Source organism: Lepidochelys kempii, chromosome 20, assembly GCF_965140285.1.
Source record: "Lepidochelys kempii isolate rLepKem1 chromosome 20, rLepKem1.hap1, whole genome shotgun sequence".
Lineage (NCBI taxonomy): Eukaryota > Metazoa > Chordata > Testudines > Cheloniidae > Lepidochelys > Lepidochelys kempii.
In genome coordinates, this window is record NC_136399.1 from 19,321,628 (window position 1) to 19,340,612 (window position 18,985).

General features: G+C 43.4%; 1 protein-coding gene across 6 annotated transcripts in view; it reads left to right on the forward strand.

Annotated features, from left to right (window-relative positions):
- Positions 1 to 18,985, forward strand: part of VDR (vitamin D receptor) — a 122,589-nt gene that overhangs the window by 52,927 nt on the left and 50,677 nt on the right. For 4 of the 6 annotated variants that reach the window (XM_078849715.1, XM_078849712.1, XM_078849714.1 and 1 more), the window contains 3 exons: positions 555 to 626; positions 4,386 to 4,542; positions 17,813 to 17,943. In XM_078849715.1, coding sequence (XP_078705841.1) covers positions 563 to 626; positions 4,386 to 4,542; positions 17,813 to 17,943 — 352 coding nt within the window. In that variant the 5' untranslated portion in view covers positions 555 to 562. Of the gene's footprint in view, positions 1 to 554; positions 627 to 1,813; positions 3,127 to 4,385; positions 4,543 to 17,812; positions 17,944 to 18,985 lie in introns of those variants that run through there. The other 2 variants (XM_078849717.1, XM_078849716.1) reach the window with 2 other exon arrangements.

Here is an 18,985-nt window from a genome sequence, read left to right on the forward strand (position 1 = left end):
CAAAGCTGGGAAAAGCCATTCAGCACCACTTAACTCCATCCCACAGAAGCCTGCCCATGCCTCAGTGTTAAGCACTTGACAAGCTGAATTGTGAAACTTGTGTTTATAGAAAAATGTAATCAAGATTAAAGAAACTAGCTGTGTGTCATTCTCATCCTTTGTTCTTCTTCCTGTGTCTTTTGAGCACTGCATGGATTCTCCCTTAGCATTGCTCTAATTCTTCTAGCAACGTGCTTGGTCTGGGCATCTGGAGGGCAGTATGCCCTCCTGTTAGCAATATCTCTTAAAGTATCTACAGGAGGTAGGGTTATGAGAACCTCTGTGCCATGGGAAGCTGAACATGGCATTTGGTGCTGCAAGAATCTTTTTGGGTGGAGTGGGTTATTTTGAGAACACCACACCCAGGTAATGAATATTGCTTACGTCAATAGATCAGAGTTAAAGGCAGGAGTAAATTCCCAGAATTCAAGCAGAATCTGAGATTATCCATTTGACTTGCCTGACAATCATTTAATGTTCTGAGAAATTACATTGTCAAACATTTTTGACCACAGGTGGTTCCATGTCACAGCTTCAGAACTGTTGGGGAGTATACCAGGATGGTGCGACGCATGTTCTGGATGCCGGTAAAGTCGTGTTTGTTTGTTTTTTTTCTTCTTACAGAAGGAATATCTATCTGTAATGTGATGCCTATTGCTTACTCCTGCAGTATGTCAGGAAAGAGGGAGATCTTTGTGAGTTTCTAAAATAGCTGGGAGTGAATTCTGTAATTTTTGGCTGGGGTTTCTGTAAGACTATAAGGGAGTTCAGCACTTGGGTCCCAATGAATTTCAAGGGAGTTAGGCACCCCAAATCAGTTAAAACTCAACTGATCCAAGGCACCTTTGCAAATCCTAGCCCTGGAATGCACTTTCTTTATGTGTGTGTTTACTCTGAAAAACATCCACTGTGTTAAGGGGTAAAACTTTCAAGAGTGCCTAAACTGCTTGGGCACGCAAATCCAATTTTCAAAAGTGACATAAGATATGTCTACACTTAAAATGTTATAGTGGCACAGCTGCAGCAATTCAGTGTAGATACTTGCTACAGCAACAGAAGGGGTTCTCCCGTCTGTGTAGTTAATCCACCTCAGTAGTTAATCCACCAGCAGTAGCTAAATTGACAGAAGAAGTCATCTGTTGACTTAGTGGTATCTGTACTGGGGGTGATAGTAACTCAGCCAGAGGTTAGAGGTCTATTACAGGAGCGGGTGGGCTAGGTTCTGTGGCCTGTGATGTGCAGGAGGTCAGACTAGATGATCACCATGGTCCCTTCTGGCCTTAAAATCTATGAATCTATGAGATGGAATACCTACACCGACAGAACCCCTAGGTAATATCCTCACTGAAGCGCTACAGCAATGCATCTGTAGCACGTCAAGTATAGACAAGCTCTTAGTCTAAAAAGACTCTCAGAATTTCAGTGGGACTCTAGGTTCTTGAGTGTCTCTGTCACTTTTGAAAATAAGACTGAGGCTCCTAAGTCACTTGGGCTATATGTTTAAAGGTAACACCCAATGGGTGTTAGGCATACTTCTGAAAATCCCACGATCTGCCTAAATACCTTTTTAGAAATCTGGCCCTCAGGCACTTTTGAAAATCTTACTCAAGAGCTTGCTTTTCTGTGCATTGATTTTCAAACAGCCTGTACAGAGCAATTTTCCAATCACTTTGTGGATTACCTTTCTATATTAGCTGGAAACATTTGTTCACTTCTTTTAAAGTGCATTTAAATCGAAATTTACAAACTGCTGAGTTTAAAAAAAAAAAAAGAAAGAAAAAAGCAAAGGCCAATAATACTGTACTGAATGCCTTTTTATTGCTCATGTGATTATTGAATCTGAGGCCTTGGTTGTTGATTAATCGCTGCCCGAAGAGAGCATTATACAGGACAATTCCAGTACTCACTGAAAAAGGCTTTCAAAAAGTGGAACAGATATTCTGATCACTTGAAAGGTACAATATTATTCCTCATGGAAGTGGTGGGTAGCTAATGAGCCTGATTAGATTACTACAAGTAGGCATGTAGATTAATAGACACTTGTCTTCTATTGAATACAGACTCTCTATTTAAGTAGTTTGAATGTTAGTTATAAACCAAAGATTTTAGCCCTGTTCTCATGTATATCAAGGCAACTCTACACTGTTCTTTAAGGCCCCTTGATGCTGCCAGAGCCAGATAAAGCTGCCTTCAACTGAGAATCAAACATTACGATTCCCTCATGGCTGCTAAATTAACATGAGTTACTGAGGAAACCTTAACACAGGAGTAAGTTGCATTCAATGCTATTGACAGAGAGAGTCCGTATTAAATAGAGCACAAGTGTGTTACTGTCGCGTGTTCCAATCCTGTCTAAGGCATACTTTTACAGAATTTGACTAATATATTTAAATACTAAATTTACTTAATCTGATGCTAGGAATAGTATTTTCAACACTGAAAAGACAGAACATGCAAGTTAGAGATCCTACAGTAACATGCCTGTATTGCACATGTCATCTGTTAGGTTACACATTTCAATAGCATAATTAACAAAAATACTTTCTGCTTCTATTTGGGGATCTTAAGTTTGTAAATTTAATTTTAAATTAAGACACTCAATCCCTCTGAGAGAGCTAATACCACTTTACAGATGGGGAAACTGAGGCACAGAGGTGCTGAGACTTTCTTGAAATTGCACAGTGAGTCATTGGCAGAACTAGGAATGGAACCCAATCGCCTTTATCCACAGTGCCTCTGAAAACGTAACCTCAAAACTCTATGAGCCAGCTCAGCTCCCACTTTAGGTACCTGAATAAGTAATTAGAGTCTGATAAATTCTCACCTCCCAGCCAAATGCTGTTTGCTTCCCTGGAAAACAATGGGAGCTTTTGGGTGCTGAGGACGTCTGAAAATCTGATGCAATGTGGAAATTAACATTTGCAGAATAACAATAACACTTGCATATTCTGATTCTTAGTTCAGTAACTTGCTGCCATATAATCTTCCTTTGTTTTTAAGCTTGGATGTTGGGTCGGGGTAGGAGAGACAGAAGACTAAAATGCTGGTCTTTCTACTGATTTCACTGACTGGTTCCACAGTTTGAAAGTACGCAAAGAGATGAACTCTGCAATCAAAAAGCAGCTCGAAACCACATCTATGTAACTAGATGTGGAATCTATGTAACTAGGTGGTGGAATCTCCTTCCTTAGATATTTTTAAGGTCAGGCTTGACAAAGCCCTGGCTGGGATGATTTAGTTGGGGATTGGTCCTGCTTTGAGCAGGGGGTTGGACTAGATGACCTCCTGAGGTTCCTTCCAACCCTGATATTCTATGAACTGACCAGCAGTGATTTTAATTAATTGGTGCTTTCTAGTAAAAAGTCCAAACTTCGCAGATAGGTACTGTGTGTGTCAAGCAAAATGTGCAGTTGCATATAGTTCTTTGTTTTTGTTTTTTTTTCCCCTCCATATTAGCCCAAAGACTGTTATCCAGCAAGGCCTGGACACCATGGGAAGTTCAAACTTTAGGGCATTTTTGAGTTATCAAAGTTCAAAAAAAGGATCTTCAGTTGTCAGTTTTCAGTGAAGAACTTTAGACATAGTTATGAGCATGCTGTTGTATTGTAATAATGAGGTTATAATAGGCATCTACATATACACTTAATTCTAGTGTTCGCTGCCACAGACAACATACTATAGTATGTGCAATGTCTAAATTTCTTTTTGTGACACACCAACCCTTTCCTCTTCCCTCTTTTAAAACAAACTACCAACCAAACATACAAAGAAAAAAACCCATTATTTAAGAACCAAGACATAAAAAAACCCGTGCTCACTTGACTGACAGTGTTTGACTCGTGTTTGCAATTTTACTCATCTCCTCGTAAAGGTGGCACGGATGTACTTGGGTCACTTCCTTTTTCTGCAGAAGGGAAATTTTGCTTGTTTCTGGTGAGGTGAATGTTTTCCAGTTGATGTAAATGATGAAATCTTAATGCACAACTCTTTCTGAAAGGATCATGTAAGGGTAGGGACAGAAGATCCTGACTTCAGATTGGGCTATAGCCATGTATATACATTCCCTAGATCTTAATAAAAAAAAGACTGCTTCAAGGTGCATGTGGTCAAATTGGGAGGGTGGGTGGAGTTGAGATCAGCAATGCAATTGCTGGGTAGATGAGCATAATTTGCATGTGTACATTTTTGTGATTCCATCACATTCCTGTGTATATGTTCCTTGTACTATACAGAGGTAACACAAGTACTTTTGCCAGTGAGTCAGCAGAAACCTAGTGCCTCCATCTTCAATTTGCTTAACAAGTCTCTGTAATGAAAAGATCTCTAACCTTCTTGCTTTTTCTCAGTCTCAGAGATGGAGGTGCTGGCAGCAAGTACACCTCTTCCTGATCCAGCCAATGAATTTGATAGGAACGTTCCCCGTATCTGTGGTGTCTGTGGAGACAAAGCTACTGGCTTTCATTTCAATGCCATGACATGTGAAGGCTGCAAAGGATTTTTTAGGTAAGTGATGTTTTTGAGAGTGAAAATTAATTAGAAACCAGCCTTCATTTTTAAAATAATGAACTCTGACTAGTTAGGAAGATTGAGGAAAGGGGCGGCAACTCTGCTTTTTGGCTCCTGGTTAGAAATAATCGACATCTCTGCAAAATTGGACGTCATGTACATTTGAGAGAACTTGTCTGACAGGTACACTAATCTAAACCTTTGCGCTGATGCAGGAGGCTATGACTAATAAAATTGCTGAAAAGTCCAGCTATGCCTCCATCCCCATGCAGTAGGTGTTCTATGCAGTAAAATGCTACTGGCTAACACAAAACAGCCTATATACATGTGGAAGGGACCTTGTATTATATGAGCAATAGGGAGTTGTACGACTGAGAGAACTGTAAAGCAAATAAATGCCTCTCACACCCTACACCAAGACTTACCTGCCACTTTCTAAACCTACACAATAGCTGCAGTTTAAAAAAAAAAATGTTGCCATATGGCACCCCTGAGACTTTTTTCTCTCGTGGAAATATCTATGCAATACTTTTTGTCACATAATATAACATTCACATGGATATTGAACTCTGTATAAAACTTTTTAAAAACTTGCTGCCCAGATTCTCTTTGCACAGCTCTGGCAGTGTCAAGGGGCTTTACAGTAGGCATAACCTATATTTAGACCCATTTTGAGGCCTGTTACATTGCCAAAATGGTGTAAATGAGAATCAGGCCCCCTAAGTTTCCCTTGCATTGGTACATTTCCTTTCACTCATGTTGTTTCTCTCCTGTTAATGTTGGCTTCTTTTTTTCCTTTTTCCCCCTCACCTTTCAATGCCTATTCCTACCTCTACACATAGGCGCACACATATAATAAGCCCCTTCTATAACTGGAGAACACCTGTTAGAAGGTTCCACCAGGGAGCAAACTCTCTTCCTTGTCATTCACGTAGGGCCTAGGTCTTAAAAGGGATTTAAGTGGTGCATAAGCTTTTTACTGCCCCTTTTATTAAGGGCAAATTTCCCTTTGGGAGCTGTAGGGGCAGCTCTGAGTAAACTTGGAGGGTTCCAGACAATAGGGACTTCTGTATGCCAATTATCCCCTCACCCAGCAATTATCTGCAATGAAGCAGTTGTATCTATCTTACAGAATATTTCTGTATTGACAAACTAGAGGATTTGCATGGGAACTTCTCCTGTTTGGAACAAACTATATAATGACTAAGAGCTGGTGGAATTAAATAAGCTAATAGCTACTATGTGACTAATTAGGGCAAAACTTACTTAAGCATTTAGCATTGTAATTAGAAGATAGTCGTAGCAGGTGGTGGTAGAATTAGATGCATTGTAGAATTAAAGTAAACAAAGTTGGGATGGTCAATTTCATAACTACAATTTGAGCTGGGGTTTTAAAAACCTTAATTTCTATTGCTATAGGAGCCAAATAGTCACAGGAATTACTGGACTAGATGTTTTTGCATACCACAGCCTTGCTGCTTGTTTTCCAGTTGGGTTACAGTGCAGCTTGGCTAACTAGAACAACATTTCCTCAATTACTGTAGCTAAATGAGTAACTCTCCTTTCAGGTGCTCACTTCCATGCACATGTTTAGCGTCATCAGCTAGTCAGGCACATGCAGTCTGGATGATACATATCAAGAATTTTGTCATGGTGACAGAGAGAAGGGAATAAATGGCCAGTTTTCCTTCTCCCTTAGTTTCTTATCCATGAGTGCTTCCCTTTTTGTTCAGAGGGTATGCACACCTTCTGAGACTCTGGTATTGTGGCTTGGCCTTTTTTTGGTACAGATTAAACTATTTTGGTCAGGAGGGTGATGTGTGGGGTGTTTTGTGTGTGTGGTTTGTTTTTGTTTGTTTTTTTTTTTAAACACCGATTATAATTAAAGCTGCACAACCCCCTGGTGTGGTCTCAGTTATACTGGTATTAAGATAGGCTGTATACACACCTTTTTATACTGGTTTAACTGCATCCGCTCTAGGGGATTGATCTGTTAGCTATATCTGTTTTCTAAACTAATACAGTTAAAGCAGTACAAACGCTGTGCCTACACCTGCTCGGTTATTCTTAAGCAGTCTCCATGGGCCCTTAACATTTGTATCTTCAACTCAAGGACTTGCTTTCTTGACTTGCTTCTTCTCTTCCCTTTTTAAAGCTCCCTTTTTCCAAAACATAGTGTTAACCATGGTAGTTTTTTGTACCTTTCCTCTTACTCGTGCCTCCCAATGCCCCCCAGTATGTTCTGCTTTGATCCTAGTTTACAAACGTTTCAATGATTTTTTTTTTTAAACAATGTATTGAATTTTTTTAACTGGATATTTATGACTCAAGTTTCCCAGGGCCATTCCACCCAAAATAAAAGCTCATCACTATAAAACAGCTTCCATAGGTGCTTGCTTCCTGCCCTTTTATATAGCCCTAAACCCCACCACTTTCCTGTTTTCCGTGGCAGCATGTTAACCTCCAGTGCAACAATTTGCCAAACACTGCAGACAAGATTAGCTCACTTTATTGGGGGTGTGTGTGTTGACTTATCCTGAAACACTACCTTTTTCCTAAAAAGAAAAGGAGTACTTGTGGCACCTTAGAGACTAACCAATTTATTTGAGCATGAGCTTTCGTGAGCTACAGCTCACTTCATCGGATGCATGCCGTGGAAACTGCAGCAGACTTTATTTATACACAGAGAATATGAAAAAATACCTCCTCCCACCCCACTGTCCTGCTGGTAATAGCTTATCTAAAGTGATCATCAGGTGGGCCATTTCCAGCACAAATCCAGGTTTTCTCACATCCCCCCACCCCCATACACACACAAACTCACTCTCCTGCTGGTAATGGCTCATCAGAGTGAGTTTGTGTGTGTATGGGGGTGGGGGGGATGTGAGAGAACCTGGATTTGTGCTGGAAATGGCCCACCTTAATTATGCACATTGTAGGGAGAATGCTCACTTTGGATGAGCTATTACCAGCAGGATAGTGAGTTTGTGTGTGTGGTTTTTGGGAGGGGGGTGAGGGGGTGAGAGAACCTGGATTTGTGCAGGAAATGGCCCAACTTTATTATCATGCACATTGTGTAAAGAGTTGTCACTTTGGATGGGCTATCACCAGCAGGAGAGTGAATTTGTGGGGGGGGGGGGTGGAGGGTGAGAAAACCTGGATTTGTGCTGGAAATGGCCCAACCTGATGATCACTTTAGATAAGCTATTACCAGCAGGACAGTGGGGTGGGAGGAGGTACTTTTTCATATTCTCTGTGTATATATAAAGTCTGCTGCAGTTTCCACGGCATGCATCCGATGAAGTGAGCTGTAGCTCACGAAAGCTCATGCTCAAATAAATTGGTTAGTCTCTAAGGTGCCACAAGTATTCCTTTTCTTTTTGCGAATACAGACTAACACGGCTGTTACTCTGATACCTTTTTCCTCTGCATTTTAGACCTGTTGAATTTAACACTTAAGGTCCTGTCCTGAGGTGGTTTACATCACCAGTACTGGCTATGCTGGGTGTGAAGGAAGTAGTTATAGTGAAATCTGGGGCGGGGGGGGTAAAAAACAACTAGTTCAAGACTCCAGGGCAGAGCCAGTCCCACCCTGACCTGCCTTCCCTGGCCCACATGAGAAGCTTGTTCTCCCTCCACCCCTACTGGGTCCTGCACCTGCCTCTTATGGAGAAACAGCAGTCAAGCAGCTGCTAAAGGATGCATCAGTGGCCAGGGGCAAGGTACTTCATGCAGGGAGTCCAAACCGGCTCTGTGCTATATAGCTACCTGCCAGCTGAGTGCTCATGGGAGAGGAGTGCAAGAGTTGCCACATACTGGATGAAGGAGCCCAGGGATTGTGTGTAACAGAATAGATTGTACTGCTGCCCTTCATGGTAGCACGTGAGTGCCTTCCACATAAAACAAAGGTGGAATTTCTAGTGGACTTCATGGCGTTTCTGGCTCCTTTTCCATTGTGGGGTTAGAGAGACTTTTGCATAGGAAGGTAGATTCTTAATTTTGGAAGGAGGGTAGTGGCAGTGGCAGCCACTGTGAATGTCATTCTGGCAGGAGTAGCAAAACTTCGCCAAAGAGGCTTTGCAATTTTTCCTGAGGTGGCTGGGCTCTGCCCTTGAAGTGCCCTTAGAAGACTGCACTGCACCTGCAAGAGAGCATAGTGAAGGGCACGTGTTCTTCTGAACTGTTTTCCTGACTTGAAAGCTGGCTTTGTTGGCACATGTGTAAATCCTAAAACTCAAGGCAAACATGAGATGCATCTGCACCATAGTTCTGAAGTTATGAATGTTTGAAACCAGCAGGGCCTGGGAGTACCTTTAATTCCTACATATTTATGAGGCGATGTATTCGTCCATACAGAAGTACTGAAATGTGTACTTAGCCGATAGTACTAACAGACACTAAATAACCTTTGGCCAATTGGTGTCTCAAGTCACAGTTGGGCAGTTTACTAGTGACATTGGTAGGCATCAGGTGGCCTTTTGTTAAGCAGTGGCTGCTCAGTATTTCTTAAACTGAGCTAAATTTGTCGTACACAGAATAAATCTGGAGTGACTTTCCTGAAGTCAGTGGAGTTATTCTGGATTGACACCAGCATAACCAAGTGCAGAATTTATCTCTAATCTCTTCACCCAACCCTTTCCTCTCTTTCGCTATCCCTTACTGTTGACAATATCACCAGTCATCCAAGTTTGTCAGCTTGTGTCTCCATGGCTTGTCCTTTTTCAAGATCTGAAGTTTCGTTCCCCCCTCTCTAAAATCCATTCTTTTCCTCCATCCTTATGGCCCTATCTTGGTCTGTACCTACCTTATCACTTACCCCAATTATTTTTAATCTCCTTTCCTACATCTCTCCTCTCCCCACTCCCATCTGTCCGAAAGGTAATTGCCAAGATCACTTTCCTTCCACCCTGTCTTTGACACCCATGTGCCAAATCCTGTAACTGGCTTCCTCTCCCCTTCCACATCAAATTCATGCTCCTGGTCCTCCCCTCAAGGTTCTGTCCAATGCTGTTCCTGCTTCCACCCATGTTTTACACCCCATCCTATGCCCCATACAGTACCCAAGCTTCTTTACTGATGGCTTACTTCCTCTCCCTCACCCACTCCTGACTTAGAGATGGTGTGAAGCTTTTACCATTTTAAAAAAAAATTCCCATAACTTTGAAAGTTTTTTGCAATTTCTGGAAAATGTTGGCTAGCTCAAGTTTAACTTTGCTGGGTGCTCTTCAGTAATGCTCCCCAAGTGTTTTTCCTCCCCTTCTGAAACTTCTAAAGGTCCATTTGTTCTTAAAGGATTCCATCTACAGAGACTATCCTTCCTTCCCCCCCCCCCCGCGCACACATCCCTTAGCCCTGGCTCACACCTGCGCATTGTAACTTCTGTGTAGTAGGGAGTCTAACTCTGGCACATTTGCAGTGTTGCCAACCCTCACCATTGACACATCATGAGTCAGACCCCCCCAATCATGAGATTGGCTTAACAATCATGAGGATTTTTAATGAAAAGTGAGTTCCCTTTATTTCTCCTCCAGTTTCTGAGCCTTTAAGGTGCTCTCAAGTCACATATCTGCTGACCGTGGGAGCCCATCATCATAGAGGCCCGGCAAGGAAGGGCTGCCGCTCTCTGCCTTGGTGCTGGCTGACCATGATCTTAAGTAAAATTATTAAGCCTGACTCATGATCGCGGGACAGAAGTCTCCAATGTCAGGATTTTTTTTTTTTTCCCCATCTGTGGTTGGGGGGAAAAAAATCTTTGACATTGGAGAGTTCTGTCCCGCAATCATGAGTCAGGCTTAATACTTGTACGTAGAAAGCCCGTCTCTCGTGATTAATTCGTGAGTTGGCATGTCTGCCATTGTAAAGGGTCTCGTATAACTGTGGCACTATGTAAACGATTACTAAGAAAAAAATAGTGCTCTGCTTTTATGCACGCTAAAAAAATGACAGAACCGTGAAGTAGGTTCATCGGTTTCAAGGCCAGAAGGGACCATAATGACCTTCTGCATAACACAGACCAGAGAATTTCACCCAGGCACGGTATGTCTGTGAATGGGGAAACGCCTGCATAAACTGTTCATTTTTTAAAACAAATGTAATGAGACTGCTGCAGACAAAACCAGGATATAGAAAAAAGAAACCAGGCACAAACTGCCCCTCTGGACTTTTTCCTCTTTCTATCTTAGTTCAAAGGTCTGGCTGAACAAGCTGGTCCTAATTCTTCCTGGCAGGAATGCAGTTCGGGGCACTGATTAAATGCATTTCTGGGCAGGGTGCAGTTGTCTCTGTTGCATTTGTAACCCAACCCCTGGAACCTGAAGCAAAAGTGCAGGATGGAGTTTGCAGCAATTATTCCACTTGTGCAAACAGACATAAGGGTACAGACAAAAGGGTTGCCAAAGAACTACAGCTCTGCCAACTCCAGCCTTTCAAGTGGGTGCCACCAAGGGCAAATCTCTAGGAACTCTTTTAACCTTGCCATGTGTCTGCTGCTCATGTATTTGCCCGGGGACAAACATGCTTGTTCTCTTAGCTGTGCAGTCGCCTCTAAAGTCAGAGTTACTGCTCTGTGCTAGAACAGAGACCCACTCTGTCTGCCTCGTGAGTATTGCAGCTCTTCTTGGTGCTTTTCTGTGTCCCAGGGATCTCATGGGGACCAGTTAACCCCAACTGGTTTGTCCTCGTGGGAGAAAAGCGTATTTTGTCTCCTGGGATGGTTGATTTTAAAGAGGGGGCTGGCAGCAGGATCTTCCCTGCCAGGGGTCCTTGACCTTGGAAATCTTTGGTTCACGAGAGCTAGGATTTGGTAACCTTCATTGCACACCAGAAGAGTCTTCTGTCCTCGAAGCTTCCCTGAGTGACTGAAGCTAATGGCAGGGGAGTTTGTACACGGGCACCCCTTTGAGGCTGATTCTGTTTTGTGTGTGTGTATAGAACAGGGGTATGGGTGTTCTAAACCATGCACTTGTTCTGGCTACTTTCAAATGTTGGGTATCCAAACTTGAGAAACCTTGGGCCTAACTCTTTCTTTAAGAGGGATCCCAATTACCCGCAGTTCCCATGGATGTTCACCAGAGTTGTGGGTGCTTGGCTTTGAAAGTCAGACTGGGCACCCAAAAATGGAAGACAACCAGAATGAGTGAACTGACTTTGGAAATTTTAGGTCTACATTTGGGAATTTTGTAGCACCTGGAAAAATTGGGGCTAGCAGGGATTATGGGTCTTCATGGGTGATTTCAACATACAGAATATTCGTTTAAAATTGCAGTTGTTCCTTTAGAGTCCCATTCATGGATGAGTGCCATGTTGTGCTAGACACTTAGTGTAGTATAAATACCTAGATAAGCAGCACAGAGCTGATGTCTACAGCTAACCCAAGAGGAGTGGGAAACTTTTTACCATAGGCTGAGGATTGAAATGACTCACTGGCATTAGGTAGATAGTCCCTGATTCCGGGGGCTAGAGCATGACTAACAAAATACGCCAGTTGGTATGCTGTGATTTTTGGTTATGACAAAGGTAACTTTCAGGAACTTGAGCATTTCACGGGTTTCACAAATGTGCTAGACATGGGGGGGAGGGGGTAGTTTGTCATTAAAGGTCACTGCACTAATTAAGATTCAGAGAGAGTGAAACTGAAAGTCAGAGGGTTTTTTTTTTTTCCTTTCAGTAAAAGGCTAAGCCACAACAAAATATAAATAAATAGCGTCTCTGAAATGGTGAATTCCCAATACCCTCTCTCAACGCGTCCTTCCATAGTAGGTCATCACTTGTGGGTACAGGCCAATGTGTGTTCCTTTTGTCCAATTAATTAAAAGTTTTTGTTTCTAATTAACTATGTTGCCAAAAAATTCTTTCACTGGGGGGGGGAGGGGTCTGAATCCTGTTTTTAACATCTCCTCTTCCTTTATGTTCTGCCCTGAACACATTCCGGTACAAATATCTACAGAGCAGTTGCCAACTAAAGTAACTTTAAGCATACGCTATAAACTTATTATCATAGTACCTCAGAGCCTCAGGATGGACCAGGATGCTGTTGTGCTGTATTTTTGTCCAAACACCAAACAAAAAGAGAGCCAACTTAATTTTCTAATGTCCTCATTTGGGAGACCTGTACTCAGGCAACTTTACTATTTACTCCTGAGGGAATTCTGCGCCCCCCTCCCCCCCCCCAAAAAAAATTCTGCCCACAATATTTTAAAGTTCTGCAAATTTTGTGTGTCAATAAATAAATGTGGAGGTTCCACCATGGCAGTGGGGTGCCAGGCCACTGGCTGCATGAAGGTGGGAGACCACCTGCAGTGCCCTCCCCCAACTCCCGGGACATGGGCTCGACAATGAGGCAGCACCCAACCTACAGTGCAAGGGCTGGGCCTGCCCCAGAAACACCCCAGGGCCCTACCCCTCTGCACCAGGTGTGGGCAGGCAAACTGGCTCAGGCTGGCAGATCCAAGGGTGGAGGGGCTTAGTATGGGGGGATCCAGGTATGGGGTGAGAGGGTTCTGTGTGGGGCAATCTGGGTGCAGGCAGCTCAGTGGGGGGTCTGGGTGCGGGGGGGGGATCTCTATGCCCAGGGGCTCATTGGGGGGTGGGGTGGGGTTCTGTGTGCAGGGGCAATGGGACTCTGCAAGGGGGTCTAGGTGAAGGTGGTTGGGGTTTGAGTGCAGGGGGCTCAGGTGGAGTTCAGACGCAGGGGGCTCCAGGTGCAGGAGATGCAGCTCAGTGGGTTTGGGTGGGAGAGCTCTGAATGTGTGGGGAGGTTAGGCTTGGGGGGTGGGGTCTGGATGCATGAGGGTTGGGTGACTGGGGGAGCAGCTCCTGCACACTGACCTCTCCCCCCAAGGCTGAGGAGCAATGGGGGCAGGAAGTGCAGGGGTGGCGTTGTGGAGTTTCCTGCAGCCGGAGGAGGTTTCTGGGGGTGGGTCTGATCTGGATTAGCCACTCCTTGCAGGGGAAGAAGTCCTGTCCTTGCCCAGCCAGGACGAGCAGCTGAGCTTGGCACAGAATAGGAACCACTGCCTGATGTCTCCAGACCCTCCCCGCAGTGATTTACCTCTCCCCCGTTTGCACCAGGTGCCTGAAATGACACACCTGCACTGCTGGGGACAGCCGCGAGACCATTCTTGCGGCTTCCCTTTGTTTTCCCCATCAGAAAATCATTTTTCTGCAAGGAAGCAAAGAAATCTGCAGGTAACGTGAATTCTGCACATGCGCAGTGGCGCAGAATTCCCTCGGGAATAAATATTACTTTCTTGTATTGTGGAAGCACCTTAAAGGAGTCTTAGTCATGGAACAGGACCCCACTGTCGTAGGCACTCTAAATGCACCAGAGAAAGATAGTTCCTGCCCTAAAGAGTTTATGGCCTAAGCACCCACCCACTTAAGTGCCAATTGGAGTATCCACTAGAATCCAGCATTCTAGCCCGGGTTTCAAACAGAACAGTCTTTTCAAACTTTCTTAAATTGTGGGCCTAATTTTCAGTGCGTTGGGCACTCGCAGGTGGGTTTCCAATAAAGAATATTGAAAACTGCCCCACAGATTCATTTTCATGTTCAGTTGCATGCAAACTTAACTACTTCTTCCTGAAGTTACATGGATCTGTCCAGAATTTCTGCATGGTGTGTGAGCTCTTAATTCAGGCATCCAGCAGTTAGTTGATTACACAGACCATGAAAAGCAATATCTTCCATTTCTCACTGATAGCCAAGCAGGTGAATTCTCGGCTTTACTGAGACAATCATTTCTACATTGGAAACATGCACCAGAGCTGCCTGGGAAGGGGGGGACAATTTGCCCCGAGCCCCTAAACGGAGTGATATTTGCAACCTGGTGTACAGGATTGCAGCACCACTCAGATTTGGCCTGGTGGCCTCTCTGTCACGATGGAAGAACAGCTGGGCCAGACGTGAGTGATGCAGCAATCCCAGGTGTCACGTTGTAACTGCCAGAGTGGGGAGCTGGCCCCAGCCTCATGGGACAGGAGCCACCGCTGCAGGGCAGTCTCATTCTCCAGCACTTCCCCAGCTCCCCTGAGTGATCTATTTAAAATATATATATATATATATATATTTATTTTATTTTATTTTGGTGGAAGGGTGGAGGGCCTCAGTTTCAGATTTTTTCCCAGGCCCCAAAAACCTCTGTGCAGCATGCACTGGCATGTACTTTTGCTTTTGGTTGAATACAGAGCCTGTTTTTGCTTGCACATAGACAGGATTAATGCAGAGAGGGATTTCATTATTTTTAATTTTCGGCAGTATGCCTGGGACATAGTTTTAAGGGAGCCTTGAAATGGCTGGTTGTGTAAGGTTTTTTTTTAGTTTTTGTGTTTTTTTTTTTTTTTAATAAAAATACACTGCGGCTGGACAGAGCCTGACAGCCTGTGCTCTTGTTGTGCTTCTGTGGGTAGGACATCTGCCGCCACTGCACTGACTCTGTAATTTAGTTTCTTTTGTAATAAAGACGCAAGACCCTAATGTGCTCTGAGCAATAAGGCTTGCTTTTAAAAGGGCTCTTAAACCATGTCATTTTCCACTGCTGCTCTGCATGGAGGTATACAATGAATTGCAATAGTTTTCACACTAGCCAAAATCCAAGTACTGTATATTATTGATTTGTATTACGGTAGTGCCTAGAGGCCCCAATCAAGATAAGTACCCCACTGTGCTGAGCTCTGTGCAGATGAAGTCCCTGCCCCCTAAAAAACTTACAATAAATGAGACTGTGTGCAAGGGAAAACAGAAGCATGAGGGAGAGAGGGAGCAGCTTTGCCAACGTAACTCTTCAAAAACCATGAGTTGGGTCCATCAGAATAGCATTGGCTTAAAAACCATAAGGTTTATTGTTGTTTTTTTGTTTTGTTTTTTTTTAAACGTTGCGTCCTCTTTATTTGCCTTCTGTGTTTTGTTTGGTTTGGGGTTTTTTGAACCTGTAGGGTGCACTTGGGTCAAATTTTCAAAATTTCTTTCCATACGCACAAGGGTTAGAAACTTTTTTTAATGAACGCCAAGGGTTCTCACATCACTTGCCTCCTAATGACTCATCAAATATCACAAGATCTGTGATAACATAAAGAGAGTTGGGTTGGCACTGAGGCAAAGTGATTTGTCCAAAGTCATGCAGCAGACCTGGGAATAGAACCCAGATATTCTATCTAATAGGCCAGTACCCTAGTTCCTGGAGCATGCTGCCCCAGCTGTATTTAGGAAGTACAGTAATAGCAATTCCAGAAGGGAGAGTTTATTGGAGATTTTGGCCCATCTAATCTTATTCAGGCAGCGAACTTTGGTTTATAGCATATCAGATAACATTGTTTCCCCTTTTTGGTTAAATGAACTGTAAATATGTTGAATGTAATGTCTTTATAATTAGCTTTTAGAGGGCCCTATCTTTCAGCCTTTCCTTTTCTGTAGCCCCATTACACAAGTGGATAAGGGCTGCAAGATCAAGCTGGAAACAAAATTTAAGGCTTTGTGCCAAGCAAATATTTGCTTGGAGAGGTTCTCACCTTAAAGCCTCTTATCTGCTTCTGTGTCCTGATATATCTTGCTGAACCATTGCATGAATTCATGTGGAGGCGTGGCAATGAAAAATCAAGGGGGAAGGAGAGGAGATTCATTCAGAACTTAAGAAGAAAGCAAAATTTGGGCTACTGTGTATTTGTTTTACTGTACTGCCTTGGGGATCCAACTAAGTGTGGGACCCCATTGTGCTAGGCATTGCACATAAATACAGTAAGAGCCCATCTTGAAGGGCTTACAATCTAAATAGACAAGACAAAGGGTGGGAAGGGAAACAAGGACAGAGTAGGAAAAGTGATATGCTCAAGGTTACCCACCAGGGTCAGTGGCAGAGCCAGGAACAGCATCCAGGTCTCCAGATTCCCAGTCCCCTAACCATCATACCATGCTGCCTCTCAGTACCTTTTAACTGGCAGGCCCAATGGGTAACCTGAGATCTTTCTCTAACTGGATGGGATTGGGTAGATCTAAATTGCAGTAAAACACCTGCAACTGGCCCGCGACAGCTGGCTCAGACTTGGCTGCAGGGCTATAAAATTGCAGTGTAGATGTCTGGGCCCAGGCTGCCATCCTTCCCAGTATCTTCGCTATTTAGATCTCTGCTTGGAGATATTCTTGCTCCAATCTCTGCTGCTCCGCCACACTTCTCCTCCTTTCTAAAGGATGTATTTTTGTATTCATGTCTATCTCAAACTACATAACTTCCCCAGACAATTCAATCTGTGCTCACAGATGTGCTGTAAATTACATTGCATTCTTCATCCAAAACAAAGATGATGGGTCCCTGTTTTCCATGCAATATGGAAACCGAGCTTAATATAGAATCACCACTAACTAGTCATTAAAGAGCATGCTATACACATATATATATATATATATATAGTGCTAGTGGCTTGGAGCCCTAGGCATGGACTGGGGCCATACTGTGCGAGGTGCTGTACAAACACAGAACAAAAAGTTAGTCCCTGCCCCCAAAGAAATCCTATAATACTGACTAGTCAAGGAAGACAAGTTATACTTTTGATGGGACCTAGAACTCTGAATGTACTGATTTAAGAACATTAAAAATCTTAATCACACACACACACACACACGTGCAATAGTGCATTCACATGCGTGTGCGCACAAGAGTGTGAAATATTTCTCCCATATTATACAGTGGGATTTCTCTCTCTCACTCCAACCAGGAGGCTTTCAAGCCTGGTAAATGTTTAATAACATATACTGCTTCTGAAAGGCCCTTGCTGGGTACAAGCTGACTTATACTCTGGTTTGGTTTAGTTTCCGTTGCTTCTGCTGCTTGTGGTTCAAGTCTGTATTTCTCTGTAAATTCTTCCACTCTTTTTTCCTGTTTCACAGTATCCAAAACTGTGAAATTTAAACTGTGGCTAATATTTTCCTGTTTATAGTACATGTTGTATTTGTTGACAAGAAGCTCTGTGTGTTTGGGTTTTTTCGGGCAGCTTAGAAATTTTTAAACCTTTTAAAAACCATAGAGACATACAAGTTGTGGCTGTCTTTCAAACATTTAAAAAAAAGTATTTTAAAATGTACAACTTGCAGAAACTGAACAGTGGCTACTTACAGGAGTGTTCTGGCACACACTTGCAATCCTCACCCCACAGCCCAATGGGTTTGACTGCAGATGTCCCACACGATGTTTTGAAACGGTCTCCACACACAGCTTCAATGTTTCCTTAGCAGTAAACAAGTCCAGGCATCATCATAATTATTTGTGTTTTATTTTCAGGAGGAGCATGAAAAGAAAAGCAATGTTTACATGTCCATTCAACAGCGACTGCAAAATCACCAAAGATAACCGACGGCATTGCCAAGCCTGCCGGCTGAAGCGTTGTGTGGACATAGGCATGATGAAAGAATGTAAGTAAACAAGTGCACAGTGATTCTGTGCTTAATGTACTTTAGTTTTGCAGTAGTTTAAGGCTGGGGATTTGAGGTGCTTGACCAGCTCCCATTGACTTGAATCTCTCAGGTCACTTTGAAAATTCTAGCCTAAAATGTTTGGCCTCAACCTTCAGAAGTGACTAGCGATTCTCTGGATGCTTTTGGGTTTTTTTGGGTTCCCAACTGAAGTCACCTTTAAAAGGGGCCTTGTTTTGAGAAAGTGCTGAGCTCCTATCAGGAATCAGGGTTTGCACCAGAGCCAGTCTTCGGGCAACCTAAAAAGCACAAAGCCTGCAGTAGGTTGTCTGGTTGGCTATACCACCTGGTTGATTGGAAGAGTCTTAAGCCCAGCAGCAGTTCAACAGCTGTTCAAACCATTCGCCCATGGTTGTGATACTTCCTGGGCCTACTTGTTCCCATCCTTGCTCCTACATTGCTCCCAGCCCTTCCTCACTCCAGGTAACCCAGTCCTGACCCTCTGCTCCGGTTCCTGGCTTCTGACCCTGGGATCTGGCCTCTGACTCCTGTTCTGACCCTTGGCTCTGATTTCGAACTACCAACTCGTGCTCCAGCCACTGGGCATGAAAACCCACATCCCGGTCTCTGACAGCTCCTGCCCTCTGAATCTCAGTCCCCTTTAAGATATATCTCCAGATGAGTACCCAAAAATGGAGGTGCCCAGAATCACTAGACACCGCCATGGAATAGACAAATAAGTCAGAAGTCTGTAGTAATACATGGATCATTTCATGCATCACTTGCCATCTTAATTTTTAATTTGGGGTATAACTAGACTGCAGTACTTTATGGGTAAGAAGGTCCACAGTCCTGAACTGAGTTTTTCAGCATTCACAATGATTTAAAGGAGAATTTTTGCAGTCGGCCAAATTTTGAGACCAAGCACATTGCTCCCAAATAAAAGTCAAAGTAAGGAATCCTACACCTTGCACGGATGGAAACCCTTAATGCAGACACACTGCACTGGATCAACTTACTCCAGTAATTGCATCATTGAAAT